The sequence below is a fragment of the Mus caroli genome, chromosome 1, assembly GCF_900094665.2.
Source record: "Mus caroli chromosome 1, CAROLI_EIJ_v1.1, whole genome shotgun sequence".
NCBI lineage: Eukaryota > Metazoa > Chordata > Mammalia > Rodentia > Muridae > Mus > Mus caroli.
The window spans coordinates 41,053,956-41,071,930 of NC_034570.1; the positions used below are offsets into that span (position 1 = coordinate 41,053,956).

Genomic DNA, 17,975 nt, shown 5'->3' on the forward strand with positions numbered 1-17,975 from the left:
GTAGATAGGTATACTGTAATTAAGAATTCCCTTTCTGAGGAGAGGCCCTAGGTCCTGTGAAGGTTCTATGCCCCAGTATAGGGGAATGCCAGGGTCAGGAAGTGGGAGTGGGTGGGTTGGGGAGCAGAGAGAGGGGGGAGGGGATAGGGGATTTTTGGAGGGGAAACTAGGTAAGGGGATAACATTTGAAATGTAAATAAAGAAAATATCTAAGGGAAAAAAAAGAATTCCTTTTCTACTACCATGTCTTGAGTGACACAGTGGTGTTCTTTGTAGCTATTTAATGTGCCCCTTGAGCAGAACAGAGGAGACTCGGGGTTCTAGGTCAAGCAGATCAAGATTAGAAGACCAAGGACACAATCTCTTTACACAAGGTGAACACACTGTTTGGATGTGTGCTATAAATGAATAGATACTAGTCCATGCACTAGTAAGCAAATTTTGGCAAGTTATTAAAAAGATATATTATAACTATATCTGATACTTGGACAACTAAATAAACTATAAGTTAAGAGATCTGAAGTCTCCCTCTCTTATAAAAACAACCAAATGGCTTTTTGATAGTGATGACATGGAGGGAAGTCATAAGAACAACATCCTTGAAGCCTACCTCTGGAACTTAGTTTCTTTGAACTTTATAAAACCTGAATTCATATTTGCCATAGATAACCAGATTAAATGATGAACACAATCCCATGAAAAATATTCACTTTGAACACAGCCTGCATTTGCACCACAGTCTGGTCATGATCCTAGAAAGCCGAGTAAACCTGAGGACAGAACTTGGGGGAGAAATGCTATGCAGGGTGCACAGAAAAACAGCTGCACTTTCTTTCTAAACTTTCAAGTATTGGAACTTTCAGATGGGGAGGCAGAGACAACCCAGATACTAAAATACAGTGAGTGGCCTGGGTTGTATTTCAAGAACAGGTTCCATTGCTAAGATAGAAAGAGTGCCTCTAGCTTGTAATGGGCCAGTCAAGAACAGCAGAAAGGAGCTGTGACACACAGCTGTGACACACAGCTTTGCAAGAGACACAGCTCAGCTACTGCCTACTTTGCCAGCCAGAGCTGAGCTGACAGCTCTTAGGATCCACAGTGCTGCACCATGTCTACCAGAATGAACTCAAATCTCAAACTAATGAAACAGAGAGTTTGCTATTTTCTTTAAGTAGATCACATACTACTTTTTAAGTTCTCTTATAAGCCTGCTGATAAAATAATCTGACAATTAGAGACCTTTAGGTGGAAGAGTTCTGAAGATTTGCAATACCACAATATGAATGAAGGTAACACTGCCCATATCCACATTTAGAACCATTGATTGCAAAATTTTGTTGCTTAATTTTAGTACCATTAAAAATAAACTAGAGGTTTTGGGGTTTTTTTTGACTAGTATCTCACAAAAGTCCTGCCTCCTCTCTCATCTGCATTTCTAGATGAATGTGGAGTAGGGAGGATGACTAACTCTTGTAGCCTTCCAGACAATTCTCTGGCTCTTCCTGACTTCTTACAGCTTGGAATCCAAGTAATGGGTTCATCTGGGCATTTTCACATGCATGTGTTGTTATGCTTTGTTTTCATTTATCCCCTTTCTACTGCTCTCCCACATCCTCCCTGAGGTGGACAAGAAATAGAAACTGACTACACCGCCCCCCAAAAAAGAAGAAAAAAGAAAAAAGAAAAAAGAGAAAAAGAAAAAAAAGCCGGGCGTGGTGCCGCACGCCTTTAATCCCAGCACTCGGGAGGCAGAGGCAGGCAGATTTCTGAGTTCGAGGCCAGCCTGGTCTACATAGTGAGTGCCAGGACAGCCAGGGCTATACAGAGAAACCCTGTCTTGAAAAAAGCCAAAAACAACAACAACAAAACCCAAACAAACTGGCTACATACATTTAGGGACAGAAACCCCAAAATGAAAAGTTGCATTTTGACCTCGGCCAGAGTTAGGGGATGTTTTTGGTTTGGTCTTGGCCAGATGCCAGGAATGCCAGAACGGTGCTTGGCTTTCTCATATGAGCTCTCCTACACAGAGGTGCTGTGCCTAAAACACCAGTGAAGACACAAGGCCAGTCTGATGAGTAGCTTGGAAACTGGATTTCTGGATTCTCATGATGGGATGGGTTGTATCTATTCTCTAACTCCAGCCAGTTTCTAAACGATTTTAGGGTCTCCACTCTTGAGGTAGGAATGTCACAGGAGCCTTAGAGGCCATTGGAAGTGGAGGCCGTGCTTCTTGGACCCTTCCTCTCATTTCTCTGAAAACAATAGAAAGGGTTGCCGGCTTTGCCACTCCTGGCAAATCCTGGTCAAAATAATAGGATGCCTCTGGCCCTGGATGGAGACGTGGCATTTTTGTCTGCTCCAAAGATTAGAGAGCTGCATGCTTTTTTTTTTTTTTTTCCTTAAGAGTTAATTCAGCTGGGCCTATCAATCTTTTGTCCAAGAAAACAACTGTCAGAAAGGTTGATTCACTTAGTGTCTGATGAATGAGAGGGGAAGAATAATTATCCCCTTAATGAGGTGATACACGTTTCCTTCCCAGAATGTCTGCACTCAATGCTGTCACTTGAAGATCCACTGCCGCGTGGCCTCCCCTCTTGTCTAAGTTACTCAGAAAGCATGACGCTTTTCTGTGCTTCTTTGAATATTGGCATATCTGAAGTCTGACACACTTTCCCTTGCTCTTGGCTTTCTCTAAAGTTCTCCTTCCTTTTGCTGTGTGGCTCTTTGCCAGAGCCACTGTGGGGCTTGTTAGCTTCCTCCTGTAGGCAGCCCCTGAAAATTACAAGGTGCCTACTCAGTTGATTTTGCTTTTAGCTTCTAGGCATATTGTCTCAATTTGCTGACTCCACTTTAAAATCTTTTTATTAATGAGACTATGAACCCATAGAAGGGACCCCAGATTCCCCAGGAACACGTGGGACCCAACATGTGATTGTCCTGTTTCTGTTGCTCATCTGCAGGTCATAAGCGCTTCTGCTTTAGTGTCAGCTGGATTCCATCTCTCCACTTCCACGCTCTTCCTCCTCTTAAGATCTCTTTCTCTTCGTCGCCTCATTTACTTTTTCCCATCACTCCACACAGGAATCTACATACAGATCTTACACATAAAACAAAACAAAACAAAACATTTTTTTTTCTGATTCTGGCTCACTTAATTTAACATAAAGATTTCCAGTTTCCTCCATTTTGGCACCTACTCTTGATGACCAACCTGCCACGTTCATCTATGATATCTCTGCATTTTACCATTCACAGCTAAGCCTAGAAGACACTAAGGCTACACATCCACCAGTCTGCCCTTGTGAGTACCTCCTCTTATATTTTCCCGGAAACCATTGAAAGTTAAGGATCCAGTGTAATACCACCGGCTTAGGAATCATTTCATTGCTACCCTATCACACTGGGCCCTTATGAGACGCAGAACTGCCTGTGTGAAATAGGAGTTAGAGCAGGAGTTCCAGTATTCCTGGATGCTCCCCGTTAGTATGAATTTTCTACTTATCTCCATCAAGCCAAATGTGATCTCCCTGTCACCAAAAATTAAAAAGTCAAGAACACTTGATTGTTATCTTCCTTGCCTTTCTCAAATGTAACAAAAATAATCATTATAGCCCAAAAACCCTAGTGATATTTTCTTTCTCTAAAAACTCTAAGCTTTAGTTTAATGTTTTTTTTTATATTTTTATTGGTCTCTGAGAATTTTCTACATATTTTGATCATGTTCACACACCCTTAACTTTTCCCAGACCCACTCCTTCCCTTTCCGCCCAACTTTGTGTCTGTTTTTGAAATCCATCAAAACGAATATTCTTGGATTCAAGAAATGAGAAAGTACCATATTAAATGTGAATTTCAGAAGAATATATGTAACTGTACTGCTTCCCCCTTCAAATGTTTCTCTGGATCTCATTGCTGATAGCTTCAAGAAAGGTTTGCTCCAAGTAACTACCCACTGCCCCTTGCATATCACCTACTTCCCAAAGCCCTATCCCTTTAGCCTCTGGTAATTCCTCTCAGGACCAGAAAGGTCCGCTGTGCTCTCTGCCTGCCTTTATGTATGTTTGTTTTGGAAATCCCTCTTCCCCATCCCTGTCTTCTCTTTGTTCTTATTCATCCATAGTACTTGTGGTCGTTATTGTAGTCATTTATGATCACATCCTCTGTTGATCTTCCCCATGCTCTCCTTTGATCTGAACTGTCTTTCTTCCTTTCTTCTACAACATAGTCTGTATAATATGGAAGCCAAGGCACCGGGCACTGGCTATCATTTGTCCCATTATACTGAAGAGTTTACTTTTCTGTTTGTTGTTCCGATTCTTTTTGTTTTGTTTTGTTTTGCATTTTTTTTTCAGACACGGTTTCTCTGTATAGCCCTGGCCGTCCTGGAACTCACTGTGTAGACCAGGTTGGCCTCNAACTCAGAAATCTGCCTGCCTCTGTTGTTCTGATTCTTATCCAACTATGAAATCCTCGAGGGAAGGCAATGATTGGATCGTCTGCTCTTACCCCAGATCATGCAGTAATGTTGAGAACTCACTGAAGAATGAAAAGTGGTAGCACAGAGATGAGAAATCCCTTATGTGTTATTTCACAGGAAAGCTAATCTCCACCCTCTGGATAGAGTCGAGAAATCATGACTTTGAAAGGTTAAATGCCATACCAGGTGGTGTTAGTCAGCCAGAGCGTTTAAGGAGAGAGGCTATGTGACTTCGGAGTAGAGATGTGTAATACACTGCCCTCTGTGTCACGGGTAAAGAGTTTCTGTTGTGGTGAGGAACCCTCTCCTGAAAAGAATCTGTCTTTGTGATCCACATTTCCAGGGAGAAATAGAATACAACAGGGGACTCTCTGAAGACTTTGGTGGAATAAAGCTACATGAGTAGGGACATATCTGTGTCTCTGACCAGTTTCAAACCCTGTAATGTGTGTGCTTACATGTGCTTACATACTCATCCACACTGATTGTTCTTACATCACAAGATAATTCCCAGTCCTTCCTAGAACTGACCTAAGTCTGAAAATAACTGTCTGAATCTATGAATCCATGTAATGGTTAAGTCAGAGTCCTTTAAGTACAATTCCCCATTAGAGACAGCAGAGAACAGGTAGGAATGGGACTACCACATGGTCATCTTCAGAAAAATAAATGGATTCCTACTCACACAAAAATAAGCTGAACTGAAGATTTTAATAGCAAATACAAAGGCATATAAATATTAAAACATAAGGTACAATTTAGGTAACCCTAAATTTTTTAAGTATAGCAAAAAGGGGGGCAAGCAGGTCAATCTATGTGATATCATATAATACTTTTGGAAATTTTTATTTCAAAAAAAGTGGAGAAGAAGGATTTAGTGGTAACATGTTTGATTGGCACACATAGGCTGTGTTTATTCACTAACACTGCAATAGAAAACAAAGACATAACATTGACGGACAAATTCTAATGAGACTGTGGGGAAAAAGAGGACCCTCATACTTTACTACATGGAATGCAAATTACTTCAGCCTTGAAAAACTACTAACAATCATAATATCTAGCTATGCTACTAAGGATGTATATTCCTTAAGAAACCTGAGTCAGCATGCTACAGAGACACCTGCTCGCCCATGTTTATTACAGCACTATACCAAGAACAGCAAAGTAATGAGAATTAGCTTGGATATCTAAAATATGAATATATGCAAAATGGAGTTTTATTTGCCATATATAAAAATAAAATTATGTCAGTTGTAGGAAAACTGCTGGAAAATTGTTAAGTAAAAATAAAAAGCCAGAATCAATAAATATTGTGGATTTTTCTCTCATGAGAAGAATCTGGATTTATTTATTTATTTGTTTGTTTGTTTGTTTACTTTCCCTGAGACAGGGTATCTATGTGTGACAAATCCTGACTGTCCTGGGCTGACTTTGTAGACTTGGCCAGCCTCAAATTCATAGAGCTCTGCCTGGCTCTGCCTCCTAAGTGCTGGGATTAAGGGCATGCACCACCATACCCAGACCTAGATTTCTTGTTAAAAACATAGAAATAGAAGGGAAACTCTTTGGGAGGAGGAAAAAGACAGTGTTGGTTAGTGGGTGGGCAGGAGGGAGAGGACAGTGTGAGGAAGTGAGCGGCCCCTTCCATTAATACTGAAAATTTTCACTCATAAGTGGACGTCGTATAAACTGCCACGGTCATTTTGTAGCAACAGCCCAAGGGCCAAGCAAAGCACAATGAGTATGTCAGAAAGAAGAGGAGGAAAGAATCTTGGTCCTCATTCAAATTACTGAGCTACTGGTTACTGCCCAGAGCTATCTTCCTTCTGGACTGACAAGACATAATACATTTCTGCACTGTTGAAGACTGTCTTGAATTGGGAGTTATTGGCAACCAAAACTATTCTAAATAAATACATTACAATATACATACATACATACACATATATGTACACACATACAATATGTATAAATTTAAATTTGAATATTACTAAAATATTTTATAATATTTTCTCTATATTTGGAATATGTTACCTAGTTCCAATTTTTAAAATAACATGTAGTAGGTAGGTAAATGGCTCAGCAATTAAGAGCATTAGCTGTTGCTGCAGAAGACCCAAGGTTGACTTGAAGCGCTCAAATGGCAGCACATGATCTTCTCTGACTCCAGACCTTGGGATTCCAACTTCCTCTTCTGGCTTCCTGGTGCCAGGCATACACTTGTTGCATAGGTAGACATATGCAGGCAAAGCACTCATACACATAAAATAATGATTAAAATATAAAAATAATATATAACTATGTTTGCAGATCTAAATGTTTTTATTTGCTTTCTTCATATAACATTGTAGGAGCAAAACCAAGAGGAAGACCAACTTTGGACAAATTTAACAGACTTTAGCCCATCAGGCAGGCCCCAACACCAGAAGAGTGTCATGTGGAGCTGTGAATATGGGTAGTGGGGTTTACAATAGGAAAAGGAAGTGACACACAGGGCTTGAATGATCCCAGTTCTATCTTTACAATATTTGTGCATGGTCTCATCAGTTAGCACCATTGGCTACAATATATACCTTGATTTAGGCTTATAGTTTCTTAACATACTTAGTTAATGTCCACTTTAATTACATAGACACACCAGAGGCAGTCTCAGGCAAAACTTTACTTAATTTAACATAACAAATTGGAAGCACTTGTCTGGTCAGGGCCCTTTTACAGGCAGTGCATAGAGTTGTCATTTCTAATCATCCTTACATATAGAACTAGATATTAACATTACATTTTAATGCATTTGTTGACAAAAAAAACCATCATTTGCTAAATTATTATTCCAGGAAGTTCTTGTCTAACTGGAGTCACAAAGAAGGAAAATGTATCATGTTTATTTAGCTTTTAGCTTTGAGCTGAGGCTTAGTTACCAAATCTAAAGGTATGCTAAGCAAACGGAGTCAAAGAGTAGCTAGCTCATGCGCATGTAAAGATCCCATGAGCTGATCAGAGCTGAGAATTTGCTAGAAAGAAAGATGCTTCAGACACTGGTAGGAGTTTGTTTTTTGTTTGTTTGTTTGTTTGTTTGTTTGTTTTAATACTCAACACATAGGCTGAACTGGATGTAAGAAAAAACAAGCGCACTACGCCTCTTCTTTAGACTGAGGTAAAGGTTGAGACAAGAGTTAGTGTTTGAAAAATTGTCCTGTTCCAGTTGTATTTGCATTTAGCCATCAAGTATACACATCCTGCCTTCGTCACTGTCTGTCACCTTTTAGCTATGAATCTTTTTGAGCTTCAACCTGCTGATTTTGAAAACGGAAATAATATGTATTTCTCCTAAAAGCTCACATTCCAATGTCTTGCCCAAAACACTGTGTACGGGCAGCTTATTTCTGCTAAGTTGAACAAGATACATGAGGTTAAGCAGACTAACAAGATAACATACCAGATAAGGCTGTGTCACTATATATGGCCAAATTCCAGTCTCTGTCACAGAGCTTTCCCTGAAGTGACCCTGGTTTGTTTTGTTTGGGCTAGGTCCAGACGTTTGGGTCAAACTTCTGCTCAGGCTGGAAAGAGCTGACTGTTCAAGTGTACACACCTCTGTAATTGAGGCAACTTTCCTGGCCCTTCAGCAGCAGATCTCGTCCTCCCATTAGTTTCTAACTAGGTGTAGTTTTTCTTTGATGATAGGGAAGCACCATATCCTATGAGTGAGGGGAAAGGTAGCTGGCTACCCTGTGCCACTTATCTTGAATTTTGACCCAAGAACTCAGTGTTTGTTCACTCCAAGTCACAGCTCCTGGTATATTCCAGACTTGGGAACAATTTCACTGACTGCCAACACAGAACTGCAAGAACTGCAAGTAGGAGTTTGAGTGTGCAGTGGTGGTGCAATGCCTTTAATCCTAACATTTGGGAGGCAGAGGCAGGCAAATTTCTGAGTTCAAGGCCAGCCTGGACTAGAGAATGAGTTCCAGGACAGCCAGGGCTACACAGAGAAACCCTGTCTCAGAAAACCAAAAAAAAAAAAAAAAAAAAAAAAAAAACCAAACAAAAACAAACAAACAAACAAACAAAAAAACTAGCCAACCAATGCTGAGTGTACAGCATGTTTTCCAAGAAGAATAAAAGAAGCACATCAGCCCAGGGGGTGGGGGGTGGCAGTGGCAGTGGTGGTAGCAGCACACACCTTTAATCCCAGCACTCAGTAGGCAAAGACAGGCAGATCTCTGTGAGTTAGAGGCCAGCCTGGTCTCCAGAGTGAGTTCCAGAACAGCCAGGGCTACACAGAGAAACCTTGTCTCGACAAAAAAAAAAAAAAAAAAAGGAGTTTGGGTGCTCCCCTTCTTTGTTAGCATTTCTAGGCTACCACACCTGACCAGGTTCAAGGTCCAGATAACCTGGGATTTCCCAGTATTATCTTTTGACAAAGTGGGCAGGTAGCCACATACTTTACTCCATCATTGAGATACTGAAGAAGTATGCAGCTTTGCAAAAAGATATTCTTGGGTCATGGAACTAGACAGTTGCCTCAGTAACCTTCTAAATGTTTCTACTAACAATGCAGATGTTTTTCTCTCAGGCCTTTATAGCCTACTCAGAAAACTACTGTTTTCCATTTGAGTCCCACCTTCTTAAGTCAGTGACAGTATTGTCAGGGACTGATGACATCATGTAGCCACATTTTCCTGTGCTCATATGTTGTTTTGGCTAGTTGAAGGTAATGCCCAAATCCAGAGTTTCCTAGGAACAGAGCCAGGAGTATTTAGCTACTTAGCCAGACTTAATGTCCCTGGGAGCAGATCTGGAAAAAGCTGTGCAGGATGTGAGGCCAAACCGCATAAACAAATTGTGTTGTGAATAAGGTCTTTTCACAAGATACTAGGAAAAACAAAACACGCAGGGAAGTTTTGAACAGGGTGATCTGGAGTGGTTAGGAAAACAAAAGGGTAAATTAGTAAATTAACTTTTTAAATTTTTGGTTCAAAGTTACTTTTAAAATTAATCAAGTCAGATAATTGATTTTCACAGTAGAACTTTCAATAAATCTCTTTAGGATGCAAATCTGAGGCTACTATACATTCTAACAGGTACTATTATGTTTATCTTGTAGACATAAAATTAGTACAAGGAAAGTGTACTGAGGTGAGTTTTTAGGGCAAATGTGGATATGATGTGAGTACAATTAAAAACTCACCCTATTATAAATGATATTACACTTTAATTTAATAAGCCACAGAAATCTGGGAACAACAAAGCAAAGAGTGTTTGTCTGTTCCATTGCAAGTATGCATTTCTGTATCAAGAACATTGAGTATAATGTTAAGACTGGTGTGAACTTTGCATATCACTGATACACATACATTTTATGTCTGTCAGAATAAATGGACAGCCTCATAGGGGAAAAATCAAGAACACCATGCATTTTTCAGAGAGTATCTTACTCACTGAAGTATTTTTGATATGTAATGCAGTAGATTGTATTTCAATTTTCTACCTATTTAGATTTTTAAGTGTCAACAAAGATAAATTTGCTGCAAACCATCCATTCTAATGTACTTTCCCCCCAAGTCTTTACAAACTCTATCTAGACAGAAACCAACTAAATTCAGTACCAATTTCATTGCTTGGACTCCACTCAAGGATGAAGGAAAGGGGTGACATTTCCTGTGATGTTTTGCAGTGTGTGTCTTAGACCTCAACGGCCATGTAAATGATATTTCAACTTTTGTCACATTCCAGGCAAACCAAGACTTGTCTATCACCACTTAAAGTTTAATTTCCTACTTATCAAATTGGTAGTAGTCATGTCTTATATTTTAAAAATGGACTTTTGATTATTTTGATGGATTTTTATCATATCACAATTTTAATAATTCCTGTTAGGATGAATGATTGAACAAACATAATGTGTTGGGAATTAGATGTTAATTTCTTATGATTAATATACAAATAGAAGTTGCTAAAATTCTATTTTGGCTAATTATGAATTATTCACTCAGAAATAGTAGCATAAAAGAATTTTAGTCACCTCCCCTTTAATCTTAAGTCACTACAGAGCCACATCCCTGACCTGATGAAGGTAGATGGAAGAAATTGCTCAGACATACTCCTACACAGTGGTACCGAAGGGCTTAGATATACTCCTGCTCAATGGTACACAAGGACTTCTTGGTAATTTAAGTCACTCTGCTATTCGGTTTGAAAATTGGTGGCCTCAGTGCTCAGGAAAGTGTGCCAGTCCCATTAAGTGTTAGGGAAGAACTGTGGTTTCCTGTGTCCCTGTCACTTCGGTGGAGTGTGTAGCCCTAGGAGTATATACCACTGCCAATTGCAATGCATTTAAAATAGACCCTATGAAATTAAATAGATTTTAGCTTAAGGTAGAGAGAAATGGAACAGGAGACACTAGTCTTTGCTTTTGTATATATAAAGCAAATTCATTGGGAATTTCACTCAGAACTAGAGTTCCTAAATCAAACTTCTGTACTAACCTTTTTGGTACAAACTTTTGTACAAACTTATAATAAAATAAAAATTTAAAAGCCCACAATTAATCATTATGACATAAAACTGATGCCTTTCAAAAATGTGAAAACACTTTAATTTATAGTTTCTACACATTTTTATGTAAGAAATAATTTCATTTAGCTATGAGTACAATACATTTGATTAACAAAGTTCCAATTTATAAAACTGAAGTAAATAAATGAAGAAATGTATTCATTGTCAAATTATAAAATAAAAGTAGCTGTTATTGAGATACCATATTTGCATTTCTTTAGATACATGTTGGTACGTTTAGTAATGCTTATAATTTTTAAAATGGTGGGGCATTGAGATTTGACTGGGAGCCACTGAAACTTCACATTCATAGATACAGCCACCATGAAACCATAAGTGAATGTTGATAATGTAAAAAATACATAAAATGATTATAATATAACCTTCTAACCTTAACATACAGAGTTTTAAGACCACTATTGAATCTGCTAATTCACTTTGAAATAGAAGCAGTCACCTTTTTGTGATACATGACATGTCTTTGTACTTTAATGATTTGAAATTTCATTAGTGTAAAAATATACCAAAGTAAATATAAAAGGAGACACTTATTTACAAAACAATATTGTATACATATTATATAAATGTAATTGTTTCAGAGTCTTTTATACAATATTGATAGAACCAGTCATTTCCATTATTTTACCACAAAATTGCCATGTGATAAAGGCAGACAGTGATTTTGAAATTTAGATCAAAATGAATACTGTTTGGCTGCCTTTTAAGATGCAGCAGTCACTCCCGCTGTGCTAGAGAGTTGCCTGAAAGTTGAACCCCCCCCAAAAAAATTCTTCTTTCCTTAAAGAAAATGCATTGCACACTTAGTGCTGTGTGGAGATGCACCTGGAAGGGAGAGACTCTTACTTTGTAGAGTGTTCTATCGAGAAGCCCAGTAGGAGCCATTCAGCACTGCATTAGCACCGTGGTGGTGGATTGTCCAATTATAATAGGAATGGGAATGTATATGTGAGGCCCCATTCCTACTTTGTGGAATTTTATTTTACCAAGTATACAATACAAATATAAGTGTACATGATGTTTTTAAAATGATAACAATCCTACACTTTACAAAGGCTACATATAGATTCTTCCGTAAATATTAAGTGAAACTGTTAGGAAATAAGACTTTACCTTTTAATCATACCCTCCTAACTCAGCAGACCACAAGGAGATGTGCTCTCACTTCCTTGCCTAGATTGTAGTTGTAATATGGACATAAATGTAATTTGATCTCCATCTAGTTCAAAAACTCTGGAAATCATAAATCATCCTATAGTATGGTTTATTTTGGTGGTTAAATGCCAACCATTGCATCTATTCTCTCTTTTAGTTCATACACTGTAGCTTGTGCTTAAGTTACTATAGCATACTCAAGGCCTACAGCCTGTGGTACTTGAATTCACAGTTTCAAAATTGAGGGGAAGACCTTCCATGACTTGGGAAGTTTCGAACCTAATGCAAAGCTCATGAGCACCCACAGCGGTCTACTACCATGGCTGGAATTTTCCCATATATTATTTGTTCTTTGCCATTAAAATATAGCATATTAATGGGAGACATTTTTGTCGGAGTGCAGCAAGGGCCTGCTGAGCCTCTGGGGTTTGCTTGGTGCACAAGATGAGTATGCGGATATTTTTGTAAAAACACAAATTCACACTCTCCTGAGCAGTAATTGGCCTTATATCTTTTGGGTGCGATAATCCAGTCCCATCCAAAGGCTTCAAAATCGACCGTGAGGGGGTAGCGGCAGCACCGGGATTCCGTGGAGTGCTCATCACAGTCAAGCCCAAAGTCTCTCCTGGACCTCTTGGGTGTGTCTGTTACCTTGACTTCTAAAAAAGGATTCTGTGTGAAAAGGAAAGAACAATTATGTAAATGGAGCCTGAAATCCTTCCTACCTTAAAAATCATTATTGGAAAAACAAACAAACAAAAAACCACATCATTTTTAAACCCCCCCCCCTTTTTTAAAAAGAACTGCAGAATTAAGGAATTTTTATATACACTAGACTTCATTTTTTCCTTTCATGGCCCTAAAGTCTCTAACAGCATCAGGCATTCCCTGTGGTCATTCCTTTTGTGTCCTTTAGAGTTTTGTTTCTTTTCATACTATTATCAGACATAATAGCACATAATAGCAGAACAGATGCCTGGGAAATATGTATAAGATGAAACAGAGGGAAGGTGGGCGGGTCGGTGAGAGGACTGAGCATGCTTTTCATCATTGTTGATTGCAAGTGACTAATGACTCTTGGATGGATAGGTACTCATCTGGTCTCCCCTAGGTCTTTTCTGAAAGAAATGTGTATATTAAAGTCAGAGCAAATTAGCTCTTTCCGAGCACTATATGGATTACAGTGGGAAGAGAGAAACTAGCATGATGACAGTGGTTGTATGTATAGTGCGTGGAAAGAGAATCCTTAAAGAAGCAAAGAAGAGGTTTATAAGAAGTGATGAACTGGGAGTGAATGGAGCTTGGTAGAACAGGGTTTGCCCCTCATGTGCAAGGTTCTGGGTCAATCCTCAGGACCACAGCAGAAGGAACAGAAGGAAGAGGAAGAGAGAAGACTTTGCATGCACCATGACAGCTTCAGTCTCCCAGTGCATTTAGGACCATTTCCTTTTAGAGGGAAAACTCTAAGGAATAGCATTCTAACCATCTTGTAAATAATTAAAACCTGTTAGCAACCTTGGTAATTAAAATACTATCTATGAGAAAGAATGTTCTTAAATAATTGATAGCAATTTTATCTTTTACCACGAGACTATATTGTCAAAGAGAGCATAATTTGTAGAGTGTAGTGTTTAAGTAGCATATATAAAGAAAATAGATCATTTAGGAAATCATAGCACTGCAAATGACAGGTTTCACTCACAACAGATCTGATTCCCAGACTATATATTCCCAAGTTCAATCCAAAGGTTAAAAGGTAACCAGGCTTATTATTTCTAAGTACAATATTTTGGTGTAAACTATGACAGTGGATGGAAATAACCATATGTTCACATTAAGTTTTTGAAGGCAGAATAAATAAATAAAAGTAACATAGAACAGTAACTCAGGTTTTGGAGGGTTAAATATGTTTATTATTATTTTTTATAATATATGAGATCTTGTCCTATCACTGACTCACTATGTAGTTCATTGGTAATGCCTAAGTCAATTCCTATGCAAGTATGCTAAAGGAGTCCCAAGATAAGCTAGGAGGCAAAGGTTAGCTTGGTTAGAAATTACAGTTTTATTGACAATATTTCACAAAGTAATCTATATACATATCATGGCTTCAACATTCTGTAAGTACTGAACATATTTACTAGAAGTGTTGAGTATAATATATTTAATCACGTATATCTATGCATATAAAGGTATTTTAATTAGAATTTTAATGTTTTTTTTACTTTATGTGGAACCAACATTTTTCAATATAAAACATAGGAAAGAAACATAAAACGGGAAGGAAAGGTTTTAATTTGTTGGGTAGAAACCAGAATCTGCAGTTACACAGAGACTTCATAGTTTATACATAATTATGTGACTTACAGTGAAAAGGACATTACATCTAATTCCTAGTAAGGACCTCCTTGTGGAATTAAGAGCATGATGAAATTGGCTTTTGGTCTTCATGCTAAGTAAGAAGAATATCAAGGGGCTCATGTCCCTCAGGGGACATGAGATTGACACCTACTGTTTTGGGTACAGACCTACCTTTGGAGTAAGATACTTTGTCTGGCTTATGAGCATAGAAAATAGTATTTCTTTTTCATTATTATCATTCATGTCAGGAATAAAAATGTAACACGGTTGTTAGAATGTTATTTTCAGTTATCACTTACCAGCCCATCTTCTCCTGGTCCTGGGAAGGTTACAGCAAGATCATGGCCATTCTCATCCAAAGCTTTGATTTCAATGCCTAAGTTGGATTCAGGCTGTTTGAGCCAATTTTGCAACACTGTCTTCACATCAATACTCTGCCAAATACCAGTGCCTGGGCTCATGTCAAGTTTCAGAGATCGGATTCCAGTATACCTTGTACCGTCTTTCATGGGTTTGATGAGTCTCAGGATTTGCACAAACACTGTTGTAGGAGTCTTGACGGGTCTTAGATATATCCACAGTTGGGCTTTTACTACTTTGTTGTACTGTATTTTAGAGCTAAATTTAAAAAAGCAACATTTGGGCTTGCCATCCGCTTGCATTAGAAAGTCAGCTACAAAGGAATAAGAAGAGAATGACTGACATCAGGCCCCGTCAAAACACAAACTCACTCCTTAACATCAGCTGTTGGGGTAGTGTGTACGTATGTGGTCTTTTAAAATAAAATATTATGTGGAACTTCATTCATGGTTCAGAAGAAACATCAGAGAAAATAGTTGCTCTAGCTTTTCAGAATTTTTTTTCGACATCTGTATTTTCACCTGTTTATGTAGCTTCTACTCCCCTTCCAGAGAACTCTGGGCTAAGGGATATTTTGCAAAAGAATGAACAGCACATGAAATTTTCAAGTGATGATGATTAGAGACTAAGAGACAGCGTGCCGGAACGTCCACTTAGAATTCTTTGGGAATCTGAGCAGTTACACTCACTGAGCAGCTGTACCAGTCAGTCTGGAGGAAGAAACCCTTCCCCCAGGCCTCAATTACCTGGAGACAAGACACAGGGAGCAATTTAACCAACCTCAGAAATGGCAAACAATATAATACATCTGTGACACTTGGGCTCTGGAAGAGCTATTCCAAGGAACAACAAAATCTTAATTAGCAAAAACCTCAGAGGTCATGTTCAAGCTATCTAAAAAAATCAGAAAGCAGTGGCCTTGGGGCCAGCCTCTCACTGAAAGTTCAGCACTAACAATTGCTTTTCCAAACCCCATGTAAATAAGGGAGACTTTTTCCTGAACTGTTTGATCCAAGAGTCATAAATGAAAATTATTTGCTGTATCGTAACCTGATTGCTTAGGAAAGGGCTGGTTTGAAACTGTGTCATGTCTGGTTTTAAGTGTTTAAAGCATGGTATTAAAACAAGATCTCAGACACATGGCACAGAAATCTTTCATGATCTGCCTGCTCTCTAAGGCTACCTGACTTGCTTTTCGGAGAACTCAAACAGGAACTGCCTGAAATGTATTATCTCCCAGAAGCAATTCGGCAGTTGTAGGTAACGGTCCTCGCCCTCCCTCTCATAAAGAATTAAATCTTTTAGAGGGTTGTCGATCACTGTTCCTGCCTGGACGCACACAGCCAGGACGCTCTCAGTGCAGTGCTATGAAGGGGCACAGGAGCATTTCACACCATGACCTCCCAGTTAATGCTCATTTCCTGAGTGTTTTCTGATACTCGATCCTGAGTATTATTTTGCTATGCCTGCTTCACCGTGGCTCATGATAATGCATTTAATATTTAACTTCTTTAACTTTCCAGTGCAGTAGCTTTCACAATTAATATTCTAGCTTGTAAAGAGCATAGAAGCTCTGAGACTGACAGTTTTAAATAACAGAAAGCACTCTAACTGTGGAACAGAGTTCAAATAAACATCCAGCAGAGATCTCTCTTTAGTGTGAGTCAGGGGGAACTAGTGCACATTTTAGACAAATATAATTGTAAATTTCTCATGCTTTAACACTGCCTATAGAATCGCACAGTTCTTACATTATAGTGTGAGACTCTGAACACACAAGCATTCTACATTTTCCGCATAAAATTAAATACTATTAAAGCTGAGCCAGCATATTAACTTTGAGCTATTTGGCACTGCCAGGAAACCAGCAAGACAGATTTAATTGTCGGTATGTTTCTCAGGAAATCTTGGGGAAAAAAAAAACCTCCTTTCTCTCCTACTTACATCTAAGCCAGCAGCTTGTTAAAAGCCTGAAAGTAGACCTGTTTCTCATAAGCACTAGGACAGCAGTCAGCAGAACTGTTGATATACTTTAACAGATACTTACACTCTGTAGGCATAGTAATGATTGTTTCCGTGGTAGCGTGATAATCATCATCTTCCAAAGAGCCATCACTGCTGTCATCCCTCTGGACGTCGTACTGATCGATCAGTTCCCGGAGCGGAGGCGCTCTTGGCAGAAGTTGTCTTATAGCATCTTTGCTGATGTTAGGAGCTGTTTCCAGGCGCAGTTTACTGAGGATTTGAATTTTTATGGCTTCTATTCTGGAGTACCTCGTGTTTTGTCTCCACACACATGCATTACACAGCCCCTCTTTTTCCACATTTTCTTCTCTCTCACTGCCCTCATTTAGATCCACTGGGCCAGCAGCAATCAGCATAAACAGGTAAATATAAACATACATGTGCAGTTTTTGCATCATTTTAAAATCAGCACAATCTTTTTTTCCTTGTTCTTATTTCTCCTTTTTGCTTTTGAGTAATGCCAAGTGAAATATTAGTGCATGTACCGTCCGAGAGACAACCTGCCACGCCAGTGAATCCTGTATACTGTATTCCAAGTGGCTTTTTATATTCCAACTTAGAGGAGACAAGTGTCGTCAGGATCTATGATTGGCTCCTGCTCCACAATGAATCTCGCTGTCAGAGGTTAAAACCCTGTCTGTCACAAGTCACCAAGCAGTATTTTGTTACAGTCGAGGGCAAGCTGATTCATTTGACTACTTCATAAATGAAATAAATCCCTAAATCATGAAAGATATATGTGACATTTGATAAATTGAAGTCTGTGTACTAATATAAACTGTACTTAAAGCTTATTAATCTCTGTAAAACTCTTGCTATCATTTAAGTTAGTAATTTTTAATTTAGATTTTGTGTTTAAAATAGAAAATGTTAATCCTTTAAGACTTGGAGTGCTGTTTTGTTATTAAAACAAATATTTGAGGTAAAAAAAATATGCGTTAAGTGCTGGGTAATTAGAGAAGTAAAAATTAGGAAGAGCTGACTTAATTTAAAGAAAGCTGAGTTTGTGACCCTG

At 38.6% G+C, this 17,975-nt stretch overlaps 1 protein-coding gene across 1 annotated transcript; it reads right to left on the bottom strand.

Annotated features, from left to right (window-relative positions):
• Window positions 1-11,055: 11,055 nt before the first annotated feature.
• On the bottom strand, window positions 11,056-17,480 carry Mstn (myostatin). Its single transcript, XM_021168439.1, has 3 exons — window positions 16,983-17,480; window positions 14,875-15,248; window positions 11,056-12,886 (listed from the first exon to the last, which is right to left on the bottom strand). The coding sequence occupies exons 1-3, from the start codon at window positions 17,356-17,358 to the stop codon at window positions 12,506-12,508; spliced, it is 1,131 nt and encodes a 376-aa protein (XP_021024098.1). The 5' UTR covers window positions 17,359-17,480; the 3' UTR covers window positions 11,056-12,505.
• Window positions 17,481-17,975: the final 495 nt, after the last annotated feature.